The following is a 12908-nucleotide window of genomic DNA, read 5'->3' as shown; positions in this document are numbered from 1 at the left end:
CACTTGACAAACAAAAGCATACTGGGTGCTAATGAACTGAGCTGACCCAAACCTAGTAACAGACTGGCAACTTTGAACATCTACAGTTCAATGTAAATTTACTTTCACTGATGTGACTGTCAGATATTTTGTCTCCTTGTCCTGTGCCCTTTAGTCCACATGCATTCTTCCTCATTTGCCTGCCTAGTCAACTACACCATTTATAACCTACAACACATATTTTGGTGGTTCACCACATACCACACAGTATTACTGTTGGACATGTTGTTTTTGTATGTCTTATTCTCTCCAACAAAATTCCGAGTTTCTCAAAGATGGTAAGTTTCCATATATTTCTAATATCTATGTAGGAAAGAATGAGTCTCAAAAAAGTTATCTGTAGAAAACAATTAAGTAGCTAACATAAACTTCAAATTAAAATTTTTAAAAGTCAACTTGATTTGAATATACTGAAAGATATAACTGCCAATATGAGTCATTTTGATAGAAATTCCACAAACTGACCTCCAATATTCTAATTAACTTGTGAATCATTCTCCCTATTTATATACAGAACCACTATATACTATTTGAAACCAGTCATTTTGACTCCACTGGTTCCTTTCATTTGCCTTACTTCAGACTAAAGCTCTGGAACAAGGTTACTTGGTTGCCAGAGGACACTGACCCACAAGAAATTTCTGAAGTTTTTTTGTGTGTGTGTACTTAGTCTTATAGGGCACATTCTTCTTCTTCTGACATGTAATATTTGACTACCAGGACCATAGATATAGCAAAAGAAGCCCAGGCCATACTTTTCAAGTATGGAGTGCTTTATTCAGTGATAAATGCTAAAAGCAGCTCACCAGGTTTGAGACCTCCTTTTTAGAATATTTTTCTAAATACTTAATACATTATTTTCTAAAGACTGATTACTATAATAACAGAAATTATCAGTTAGCAGTGCATAAATGACCCAGAGGTAGGTTCTATATATAATATTCCAAATGTTTTATTTCAATAATCACATTATTGATACTGTGTTTCCCACCAAAAGCATCCCTGTGTAGGTCTTTAAATATTCACCCCACCCTGATTCCTATGCCGGAGGTACCCGAGCAGGTGGAAAACACAGGCTTACTTAGCAAGGTGTGGACACACCTGCCAGATGACAGCAATAGTGACCCTTTGTGAGCCTGGCATGAGACTCTAAAAGAAAAAATAAATCCTCCCCAAACCAGAAAAAGGTGTGAGCATGGGACTAGGATGTACATTTCAGAAATCTGTCATCAATGTAAAGGGAACGAGAAGGGTAGTAGTCCTGAAAATAACTACAAGGGGATCGATCACCTTAGTGCAAAACTAGTCTTATCGTCTATAATTTAATAGAAGCTTGAGAACAAATCAACTATTTTAAAAACCAGAGCAGGCTCCCAGCACTCATTTGCAGCTTGGATTTCTCATTTCTGTGCAATGCATCTTAATCACTGGGTTCTATTGTCCCAATTTTTTCAAGTTCATTCTTTTAATGTGAAATATACTTTTACACACTTACAATTATGCTCCCAATATTTAGATTAGTATTTATATCTGATGAGAAATTAGTTTTAGGGGTGACAGAAAAGACAGAAGTAGGTCTGCCTGATATGGAAATATCATAATCTATGGATACTTTATTACTTATTATAGACAAAAGCTCATTTACTAAAGCCTTCAAGAATATAGATTTGTCTCCCCCATAAAAAAAGGAAAAAATGTATTTTTAGATCAGTGATTTTTAAAATCCTGGGCTGCTATTTTTCTCATCAATGTTTTGTATTTAGAAACTAAAACTACAAAATTTCTCTACTGAGCAAATTGACATTATGTTTAGAAGCAAAGCTAAAAGAAATCAACAATCCTGTTCAGATTTGGAATGAGTTCAACAATTGTTTGCAATTAAAACATTAAGGAAAACTGTATTAAAATGTGACTCAATACAAAAAACCAGCATAACAAAATTGCTATTTACATAAATAAAAACATATATAGACAACCCAGACTAAAAGCAGTATGAGCCCACATGTGCTTCTCTCTTTCAATTCCATTTGTTTTGCACATAATTAGATTTTTTATGTGTTTATCAGACTATTCACTGTGTTTATGACACTTGCCATAGCATAGTGAGTCAGTATATAAAATAGTAATGTAATATTCAAATATTTTCATATGTACACCCATATACATGCATTTATGCAATTAAGACTTTGTGCCTGTATCTGTTCCTTCTTCAGGCAGAACAGAAATTCCTTATGAAAAGGAGCTATGTTTTACAATTAATGATATTGCTGGTGCTTATTGTGGTATACAAAGCTAGCTGGTAATGAAAGAGTTCTTGAATTCCTTTCTTCATACAAGAACAAATAGGAATGGCATTACATGTCAATCCTATCCACCTGAAAGAGAAAGTGACCACCTTTGAAGGTATCTCTGCTAAAAAACTGTAGGACATCTCCTCAGTGAATAAGAAAAGACAATGTTTCCAAGCCACATGTTTCTCTTTGTAATCAAAAGTTACAATAAGCATATGAAAAGCAAGAGCGCTCCAAAAGAACTCTTTTATCATTTAACCATTATCTCTTCATTTACTATTCAAGGTTATCAGGAATCACATGGGTAACTTAAGATCAGAAAGAAAATGGGCTACCTAAATATCTGCCATCTACTCCATCTAATCTTTAGGCAGCACAATACAGACCAATGGCCTGAATTTTTTTAAAAAGCTAGTGACGGAGATGCTATGAAGTGCACAAATTTAAGACAAAAACATGGGCTTGATCAAAAGAACACATGTCCTGGTATATAGATTTGCCACATACAAACTAAAATAAATCTTGTATATTTTATACGTAGAAGGAAATTTTTAAAGTTCAGTATTAAAATTTAATTGGTAACTTTGACCTTGAGTGCCACTTTAGTAAAATGATAAATATTACAACAGTGCTCAGATTTTGAGATTTATGATCTCATGTTCTTGAAAAAGGCCTAGCACCTCTGTGTTCCTGAAATAATTGATCTGTCTCTTACAAGTGTTATTTTCCTGAAACCAACATCTGTCTTAGGAATAAAAGTACAAACTGATGAAAATACCCTGCTATATTTAAGATATCCAAAAGAGCTACCAGAATTTGCATCTAACACATTACTTTATCTATAAGTAGTCAAGATCATAAATTGATAAATTTCTTAGCACACAATAGAAGAAAAAATAAACTGCAAAGCCATTTGTAAATATTTTCTATAAAGATTAACCACAATTATTAATTAAGAGTGAATGTTTTTTGTTTTTGTTTTTAAATAGGTTCCACACCCACCATGGAGCTTGAATTCATGACCCTGAGACCAAGACCTGAGCTGAGATCAAGAGCAGATGCTTAACTGACTGAGCCACCCAGGCGGGCCCAAGAGTGAATGTTTAAAATGTGCTAACAAGACACACTGCAAACCTATAGATCACATTTTTCTTAGTTTGAATAGAACCCCACATTATATGTTTTCAACTTGGGAGGTTTTCCTTTCTTTTGTTTCTTTAATGCAATCACAAACACTAGCTTCACCAAAAAACTCTCAACCACCATTGTTGATTGCTTCTCTTAAAGATATATAAAATATCACAGAAATCCATCAGAGAAGCAGGGAATAACTGCAAATCTGAAAACAACTGTAATTCTGGAACTTCTAGCTTCAATGGAAAATCAACATAAAATTCTGGCTCTGTTTGCAAAGAAATAACTGGCAAATAATGACTAAAGTTCCCATATTAAGTTTCATGCTCTATCGTAAAGTAATAATTATAATAACGGCACCCCTCCACATTTACTGCATAGCTGGTGCTGTTGTAAGTGCTGTATACCTATGAACTCATGTAATGCTCACAACAACTTTGTAAGGTAGGTTCCATTATTAGTGTCCTTTTAATGAGGAAACTACAGCAGAGAGAGAATGAAAGAAATTGCCACAGGTTAACAGCAAATGAGCACTTAAGTTGGGACCCCAGCCCAGGCAATGTGCCTCAGAGCCATGCTTCTTTCTCACCACTAGATTATTCAGTGCTCTATTACTACATCCATCTACTTTGTCAGGAGCGGGGGATTAAAAACAAGAGAGCCAATGCGTGCAGAAAAAGCATACGGCTATTCATTAATTCATTTAACAATTATTAGGCACCTACTACCCATAAAACTATGCATTAAGTTCCTTTCCAAAAAAAGGTTTATAGTTAATCAGTTTTTTTCTACAAGCCATCCTAAGTGAGACCCTGGGAAGCAGTCAGTGTATCAGCACTTGGAGATGTCAACTAAATTGGCTAGAAAAGATTAAAGGAATTTCCACAGTAAAAGCACTAACAGCAAATAATGCCCCTTGGAGCAGTTTGTCCTTGCTGAGGAAGCCTCAGTTTTGCTAATTTTTTATTTAAACATCTTGGAATGAATGTACAAACTGTGAAAGTATGCTAAATGATAGTTACATCAGGACCAACTCAGCACAGGGCAGTGGTCAAGCAAGGGTTAGCTTTGAACAAAAAAGCTTTGCAACTTACCAACTGAAAGAAGCAAAGATGCAAAAGACAACCAACTCTAAACACATAATTCAAGCCTAACATCAAAAGATACCACAGAGAGAAACAGTTGTTATCACATTAGCATCTACAACAGGCAAGATTATCAACCCTTTGTTTTTGCTTTTTGTTTTGCTTTTATTTGTAAATGTGGAGAAATGAGAAAATGCTCATATATAATTACCATACCTAATGGAAAACTGTATGATATACAATGTGTGTGTGTGTAGGTGTGTTTATGTGTGTACTTATTTTTCTCTTACAAACATAACATATAGGACTCCTTCTTTTGTATTTGTAAGTTTATTCTTCATGAAGTTCTAAAATCTTTGGTCAATTAGGAATACCAGAACAGCAGTACCTATACAGAGCCATCAACTTGAGGATAAACTATCATATTACTCATCCACTTTGTTATATTTAAACAATGTATGAATTCACTATATCTCTACTTAAATAATCTAAGGGCTCCTAAAAATTCTGGCTATAAAGTAAATTGTTAATTGCCAAATGTGTTCCTACTGACACACTATAGAAATTCATTTCTCTGGAAGAAAATGGATTAAATGAAAATGCCCATAGAAGAGAAAATATTTTTAAAATAACACTTGTAAAGGTTAGATCGTTTTCTGAAATAAAAATACTACAACTCACACAAAATAAGAAAAAAAAAATATGCTGACAGTCATACTAAATAGAAAAGAAGTCACTTCTAAACATTATTCCAGAATCCTCTGCAAAGGGTTTTGTGTTGGGAAAGTTCAAACTATTAAAATAAACCAGACCCCCTATTTTTTAAATGGCCTCAATTTTGTTCTGTAGTTGGAAGATTTAAACTGATCTCAGGACATAAGTGAGGCAATTTCTAGCCAGAGGCAACAAAGCTTCTATAAATCTTTTCAAACAGCTCATAAACTGGCATGGCTACCATGGGTGTGGTTTCAGTTAAAAGCTATAATGCTTTGGAAAGCTAAACTTTACAACTAGGTGAACACTGTTTATGATGAGAAAACAAAACACATAATCCAGATTATTTTCCAGCAGGTTTACTTCATGTCCCACCTGATTTATTGTCAAGTTCATATATTTTGAATCCTTTAGCTATGAATACCCTTTACCCACAATAATACGACCATATACATAGCAAATCTTTGGTAATTAAACTGTGGAAGGCATTGCTTAATGGATGAAAAAATAATTATACTAAAATAATGACAGGGCAAACTTCACGATGTTAAATAGAAAACAACTGAATGCTCTCTGCAGACAAATAATTGGTCCCCAAGGAGGGTACTTATTCACAAAGTCCTTAAATTCATTCTTCCATTATAAAATAGTACAGATAAAGGGTGAAGAAAGTATTTTCCCAAATGCGGAGGGTACCAAGATTGTCTAGTTTACGAGCTCCCTCCACCACCTTAGAAAAGTTCATTTTTAAGTGCCAACTTGTTGGTTGGTTTTCTTTCCATATTTGGGAGGGAGAAGGTGGAGGGCATTGGATATGTTAGCATTAACCCAACAGCCTGAGGCTGTTCGGTAAGAAAATAACCAGCTCAGTCAATGGTTCTTGAAAGAGTGTGGTACTGGTGGTTACTCATCATGTGAGCCTGTCCCAGGAAGCACCGTCAGGTAAATGATTTACACGTTAGACTGGCGCCTCCTGGTCACACATTACATACCAAACTGCCAGGAACAAAGGCCAACAATCTGTCTGATTTCTATAGCAATTCCCATATACTTTCCTAATTGCTTAACTGAAGTCATGATTATAGACATGTAATCAGAAACACACCTGGATCCACCTGTCTGGGGCTTCTTCGGAGTCCATTGGCCCGTTTCTGTGCAGAAAAGTAAAACAAAGCAAAACAAAGATTAGATTTCACATTAAATTGTATTAGTACACGGTACTTTGGAAGGCCAATGTTGCACTTTCTCCATTTAAAAGTATGACTAAATTTGATCAAAACACATGGTTCTACAGTTTTTATAATTTAAACTTTTTGCTTCTCTAATAAGTCTTCCACTTGAACATCTATATTTGATGTTGTTGATATTATGCCATAGAAAAGAAACATCTTTTCATTTGCCATCTCTGGGTACGATGACCCAAACCCCCCCCCCTTTTTTTTTTTTAAAGTTGTAATGACTACAGGAATTACGAGAACAAAGCCCAAGTAGCTATTCTTGGTTGGAAAATGCCCCAGCAAAGACATGTAAACTCCAAAACTCTAACTCAGCTATTTCTGAGTCCTGAGAGGTCAGAGACTGGAGAACCTCAAAACAGAGATCTGAAGCTCTGACTTTAACACACACTTAACTGAGAATGGTGTTTTAATTATGGTCACTTGTATCTCAGTACTTGACAAAATAACATAGGCATGCAGCTTGTGAACCATGAAAGTGAATTCTTATCACAGGAAAAGCCGTAAGAAAAATTGTGCATTACAAAAATTAGAAGATGCAAAAGAAATTTTAAATGTTTGAAAATGCATGGTTATGTGTTCAATTTCACATGGAATTAAATTCATTTCCACCTAATAACTATAGTAATCTCACTAATTAATAAGGACTTGATTATCACTTTTTATTACACAACTGAATGAAATGCTGAGTCTATACCATATAATTTAGATTTTCACAAAAGCAATTTTCTCCCTATGTGTGTTGGGGTTTGCGCCTGTGTGTGGAGGAGACTTGGTTTCATTCAGAGCACATGTGGCTTTGCCAAGCACACAGTAGCCACGGATTTTTCTTGGGGTTCTTCCTGCTGTTTTCATTCACAAGTTAAATGGGTGAAATAGGGTCTTACAGCTTTCTTAATGGCCTCGAAGCCCACCCAGCAGACGTTGTTTTCTCAAGGTGAAAGCAAACTGGAGAAATTTTAAAATTTTGTGTTTTTAACCCAACTACTTTCAAAATGGATTTGTAAAATCTGAATATGACCATTAAGATCAGTGTTGAACCTGTATTGAGCAAGACAGATAGCCATACTGGAAAAACTAGTATAAAGAAGGCCGTTATAAGTGAGAAGAAAATGTCACTCTGGGCTTCTTGGTAGCCAAGGCACAGAAAGGGGAAGCATGAGAGTCAAAGATTCATAGCTGATAATTTGGAAGAAAGCTGCTTTCAGAGAAAAATCTCTTTTCTATCTGAAATGGTATAACATTCTTTATAGCTCTATAAAGGACAATGAATGCAAGGGACAATATTTTCAACAGGAAAATATATAATGATGGATATCAGGTTGCTACTTACTTCCTACATATCCCTTCACCTTCTTAATGTACAAAAGCTGTCTTTCTATGTTCTTATATCTCCTACTATCAAAATGCTTAGAGGCAAGAAAGGAATTCAACCTTTGGGTGTAGTCCTGGAATCCCTGAATTAGTACCACTTAAAAATTATAGACTTAAGGGGCGCCTGGGTGGCTCAGTCGTTAAGCGTCTGCCTTCGGCTCAGGTCATGATCCCAGGGTCCTGGGATCGAGTCCCGCATCGGGCTCCTTGCTCAGCGGGAAGCCTGCTTCTCCCTCTGCCTGCAGCTCCCCCTGCTTGTGCTAGTGCTCTCTCTCTGACAAATAAAATCTTGATAAAAAAAATAAAATTATAGACTTAAAATGTGAAAAAGAGCCCTTGAGTTTAAGACCAACACTCTATTACCTTGAAGTTAGGAATAAAATAGAGAACAATTTGCAACAACACAGATGTACCTAGAGGGTACAAACTAAGTGAAAAAAGTCAGAGAAAGACAGACCACAGGATTTCACTCATATGCGGAATTTAAAAAAAAAATGAACAAAGAAAAAAGAGAAAACAAACAAAAAACAGACTCTTAAATACAGAGAACAAACTGGTGGTTTCCAGAGGGGAGAGGGTGGGCTGAGTGAAATAGGTGATGGAGATTAAAGAGTACACTTGTCACTGTATTGTACACCTGAAACAAATATCATACTATGTGAAAAATATAGAAAGCATGGTATAATTATTAAGAACATGGATTCTAGAATCAGACTGCCAGAGTTCAAATTCAGACCTTGTCACTTGGCACCTGCTATTTGATTGTGAACAAGTTAGTTAACATCTCTGTGCCTCAGTTTTCTCACCTATAAAAATGGGGATAATAATTGCACCACTTCACAGCATTTGTGAGAATTAAATGAATCATGTGAAATGACTGGAACGGTTGCTGCCATGCAGTAAGGATTACTAAGTGACAGCTTATTATTATTATTATTAAACTTCACGGTATTTTGACTGTTTAAGTACCGCGCGCTAACCGATTGCGCCACTGGAGCTCCTATTTTGACTGTTTAAATGCACACAAATTACAAACGATTTTCCTAAGTTGTTACCCTACTGCTTATGTTTAAGGTTTTTCCTCCTAAAAATCAGTGAGCCTGAAAACAGACTTTTCTACAGGAAGAGTGGGCAGTGGGATTATGATTTGCTGCATTGAAAAAAAAAATTTTTAAGCTACTTAGACCAAATACCTCTGGAGATTTATTATACTTCTAAAGCACCTATAAAAGTATTTCACATTGCAAGAGATTTTGGAAATGTTTAACAGAGCATATCTAAACAATTTTAAAATGCTAATTTCAATTGTCATTCCGTCATATTCCATCCAACACACTCCCCTCCCCCCCTTGTATTCTCAAAAGCCTGGGACAGCGCTTTTGTCCCCAGCAGGGAGAGGAGAGAAAACAAGAGGGCACCACCCCTGGGAGCTTGTCACGTACAGCTCCATGAGATCAGGAGAATGGATCTTCAGAGCCTTCTCAATCTTCTTGGATCAACCTAGCAGGGGCAGGGGAGGGGACAACCAACCAACCTAATTTTAGAAGCATTTGAGTTATTTCTTGCTTCATTACCTATTACCTTGTCTTTCTCTAAAAGAACTACTTTTATCACCCAAGAATCTCTTCTTGCCTCTTGGGAGAAATTTAATTCTCTGCTGATTTTACCAACAAAATAAGCAAAGGTTCATTTGCTATGGAACTGGCTTCGGTTCCTCTGTTTTAAAGGTGAAAAACCCTTTAAGGAATGGATTTAGAGTACATGTGTGTTAAACAGATACTTTGAATGGATACAAATGATAACCTTACTTCCCACAGCTAGAGGTACCTCCTGAAGGTCCACTCCAAAATGGGATGTGGGATGAACATCCCAGGTGTTGTCATGAAGGCCTACAGATGTTGTGGCTATTGAAAACTGACCTACCTCGAGAATGAAGCGTAAAATTAAAAATTAAAGAAGTCACAATCATAGCTATTGAAAGGGGAAAAGAATAGGACCACAAACTGGTATATGGGGAGAAAGAAGATCTTCACAAGAGCGGGTTGATATGCAGATCACAGAGCACACTGTTTATTTCTGGGAAGACTGGAACATAAAGCACCTGCCTCAGAGAGTTAAATTGCCTTCCATACAGTCTTGGTGAAGAGGTATAAAGTGAAAGATGCTTCTTAACGTTCTTTTGCTACACTTCTCCTTAAACCAAGCTAAGATTTCCAAATACGTTGGCCAGTAACTATAGTTATACATCCAAAATAAACGTTATTAGCAGAATCATGTATTAAATAAAAATTGCACTTATTGTATCCAAAAGTTAAGCAAGTCACTAAACCACTGATGCCGCATTAAGAAAAGTCAACGTGAAAATGAATTCATTTCATAATAGGCTTCCATGTAATTTTTTTAAGAGGATAAAATGCCTGGAGAGAATTATTTAGTATCATGTGAAAATTATTAACCACTCCTTATGAGCACACTTTCTGTAAATATACTCCCTTCACATCACTTAAATAAAATCAAGTGAAATCATCTTCTTTGGGGAAAAAAGTATCTTTTGTAAAGTAACAAAGGTCACAGCTCTAAAAGGAACTTTGTCTCAATAATCTAAGGATAACATGAGAATAAGAGAAGCAAGCTGTGTTCCAAGATCTTCAGAGGCAGCATCCTTATAGTCCTCATGAAAAACCTTACCTGTCAACTAAACACTGAACGAAATTTCACATTATTTTAGCCCTAGAAGAACTTATGTGAACTATTTTAAAAAATATTCCTTGATCTAGATTCTAGACTTTAAAATATAGTGCACTGATACACCAAAGAGGTGCATATGAGCATCCTCACAACACTCTTGACACCCTATGTGCAAATGACACGCTTGTGCAAAAGAGAAGCAGAAACAATCTTATCTGATGTCTTACTGTACTTTTCATTATTTTTACCACCTATATAAATGCCAGCCTTAAACAATATTATACCACTCTTTATGATATATAATAATCTGTTAAAATAATTTTGTATAGAATATTTTTGTTATTCTTTTACTCCGAAATTCTCAAGTTACTATACTTTTGGTTCCTATAACCAATCACATGCATTTTATATTTTAATTTTCTCAGTGATATTATTTTTGGAGGTCAGGTGAGAAATTTGCTACTTTCGGTTAAAGGCCAAGGCAATGGTCCAGAACCCGTCATATTTTTCATTCTTTCATATTTTTAAAAAATAGCTTATTCTGAGAGGTGACAGGGATCACACAGTTCTAAGCCATTAGACCTTAGACTGTGTTAAACCAAAAGAAAATGTTATCCGACCTTGCTTTCATCAATAAGACATGATACAAATCATGTTTGTGCTCAAAACAGAAAACTACTAGAAATATGAATCCACATCCTTAGATGAACAACGTTAGAACTTTTCAGGACTAGCAAATGTTGGGCAGCAATGCAATGTTTCATGACAGGGACAGGTCTACTAATTCCCTGGGATGAGGGCTACCATCCTTCTGTACCAGCAGAATCAAAGATATTCATTCCAAAGAATACAGATGCATTAAATTTTATTTAATTAAATTAAAACTCCAGGGGTTTGTGTAATTCTGCAGGAAACTAGGGAAAAGTATCCCCATATCCGTGCCACACATTGTAACAATATTTGAAATTTACCTAAGTACTAAGATTCTGAAAAGTTCCATTTCACACATATTCTTGAATATTCACATTTTTCCTTTACCTAAGATCTTCAGGCAGCGACTGACTGAAAACTCCTCTGATTTAACCTGTGCATTTCATTCACAAGGACTTGGTTGCTCACTGTAGTTCTGTTTCTATCCATTTTAAGAGGTACACTTCACATTCTAAAAGCTCAAGCCTGCTTAAGTTAGCAAACAACCCAAAATGCAAAAGTTATGTATAAAAAAAATTAAATATTAATCTTACCTCCAGTGGTTTGAGCGTCCCTTGTTCTGAAACAAATGTAAAAATTGGCATTGTCAGTGTAAAGTTATTTTGTTTGGTTAGCAACCTTAGCTTGTTCTCTGCAGCTTGGTAAAACACTGCAGCTTTGTTTCTCTTAACTGATACTTGCAATGTATTTCCAGGGTCCCTCAGGCTGGGCTAGTAATTGTTTTGCAACCCAGGTTCTCTTGCCTTATTGGCTTGTCAGGAAAGTGACTCATAGTTCTAAATGACTTCTAGGTTATGCTTAACTTTTTCAATTGTTGATTAAGCAATGTCAATCCAACCACATAAAGCTCCTTAAAACAGAGGCTTGCACTAAATTTACATGCATGAGAGAAAGCTAGGTGGGAACCGGTCTTTCAACACACCTAGTTTTAAGAATCTAGACACACAAATTACAAAGGTATTTCATCAACTATAACAATTGCGAATTTAACACTGTACAATATTGCATATGGATTTTTTTTTCATTAAGTGGCTCTAACTCTGATTTTTGATTTGGGGGGGAAATACAGTTCGATTTAAAGAGGGAAATAAAAAACTGACAGGATTCGATTCCAATGCTAATTTTCCTTTCATCCTTAGTCTTCCCATCTGTAAATAGAAACAATAATCTCTTCATTACATTTGAGTTCTTGAACATGACGAGCAGTTATAAAAGGCCCTGAGATCTGCAGGTGACTATGGTGGCCGAAGAGTAAAGGGTCACTCTGAGAGTAAAGGCCCGCACTGCACATGGACACCTGGTGGATGATGCTTCCTGTCCCCATTCCCAGGAGCACCTATACACCTTACCGCTTTTCCAGACTGTGAACGAAAATACCTCATCATTTTGAGTCTATGCCTATAGTCTTCCTGTCCAAAATGACCCTCTGAAGAAGGATCTGAGAAAAGAAGAAACTGAGGGAAACATCAGGAAAGAACAGGCAGGCCTAAATGAGAGCTCTGTAAGCTGTTTCCTAAGAGGATCCAAGAAGCCCCACAACCAGAGTTCAAGGGGAAAATTCCGACCAGAACACCTGACTAGCTGTCACAAATTGCTTTACACAGGAAGCTGCCTGGGGCATGGAACAGAAGGTTGTT

At 36.1% G+C, this 12908-nt stretch overlaps 1 protein-coding gene across 3 annotated transcripts in view; it reads right to left on the bottom strand.

Moving 5' to 3' along the window:
* Positions 1–12908, bottom strand: part of VAV3 (vav guanine nucleotide exchange factor 3) — a 364407-nt gene that overhangs the window by 105816 nt on the left and 245683 nt on the right. For all 3 annotated transcript variants that reach the window (XM_073896219.1, XM_073896217.1, XM_073896218.1), the window contains exons 18-19: positions 11805–11830; positions 6369–6414 (exon numbers count right to left, since the gene is read on the bottom strand). In XM_073896219.1, the coding sequence (XP_073752320.1) occupies positions 6369–6414; positions 11805–11830 (72 nt within the window). The remainder of the gene's footprint in view (positions 1–6368; positions 6415–11804; positions 11831–12908) is intronic.

This window comes from Callorhinus ursinus, unplaced genomic scaffold (assembly GCF_003265705.2).
Source record: "Callorhinus ursinus isolate GAN/ISIS: 27379988/994484 unplaced genomic scaffold, GSC_fseal_2.0 scaffold9, whole genome shotgun sequence".
NCBI lineage: Eukaryota > Metazoa > Chordata > Mammalia > Carnivora > Otariidae > Callorhinus > Callorhinus ursinus.
Note: the sequence above shows the minus strand (reverse complement) of the source record. Positions and strands in the feature narration are given on the sequence as shown.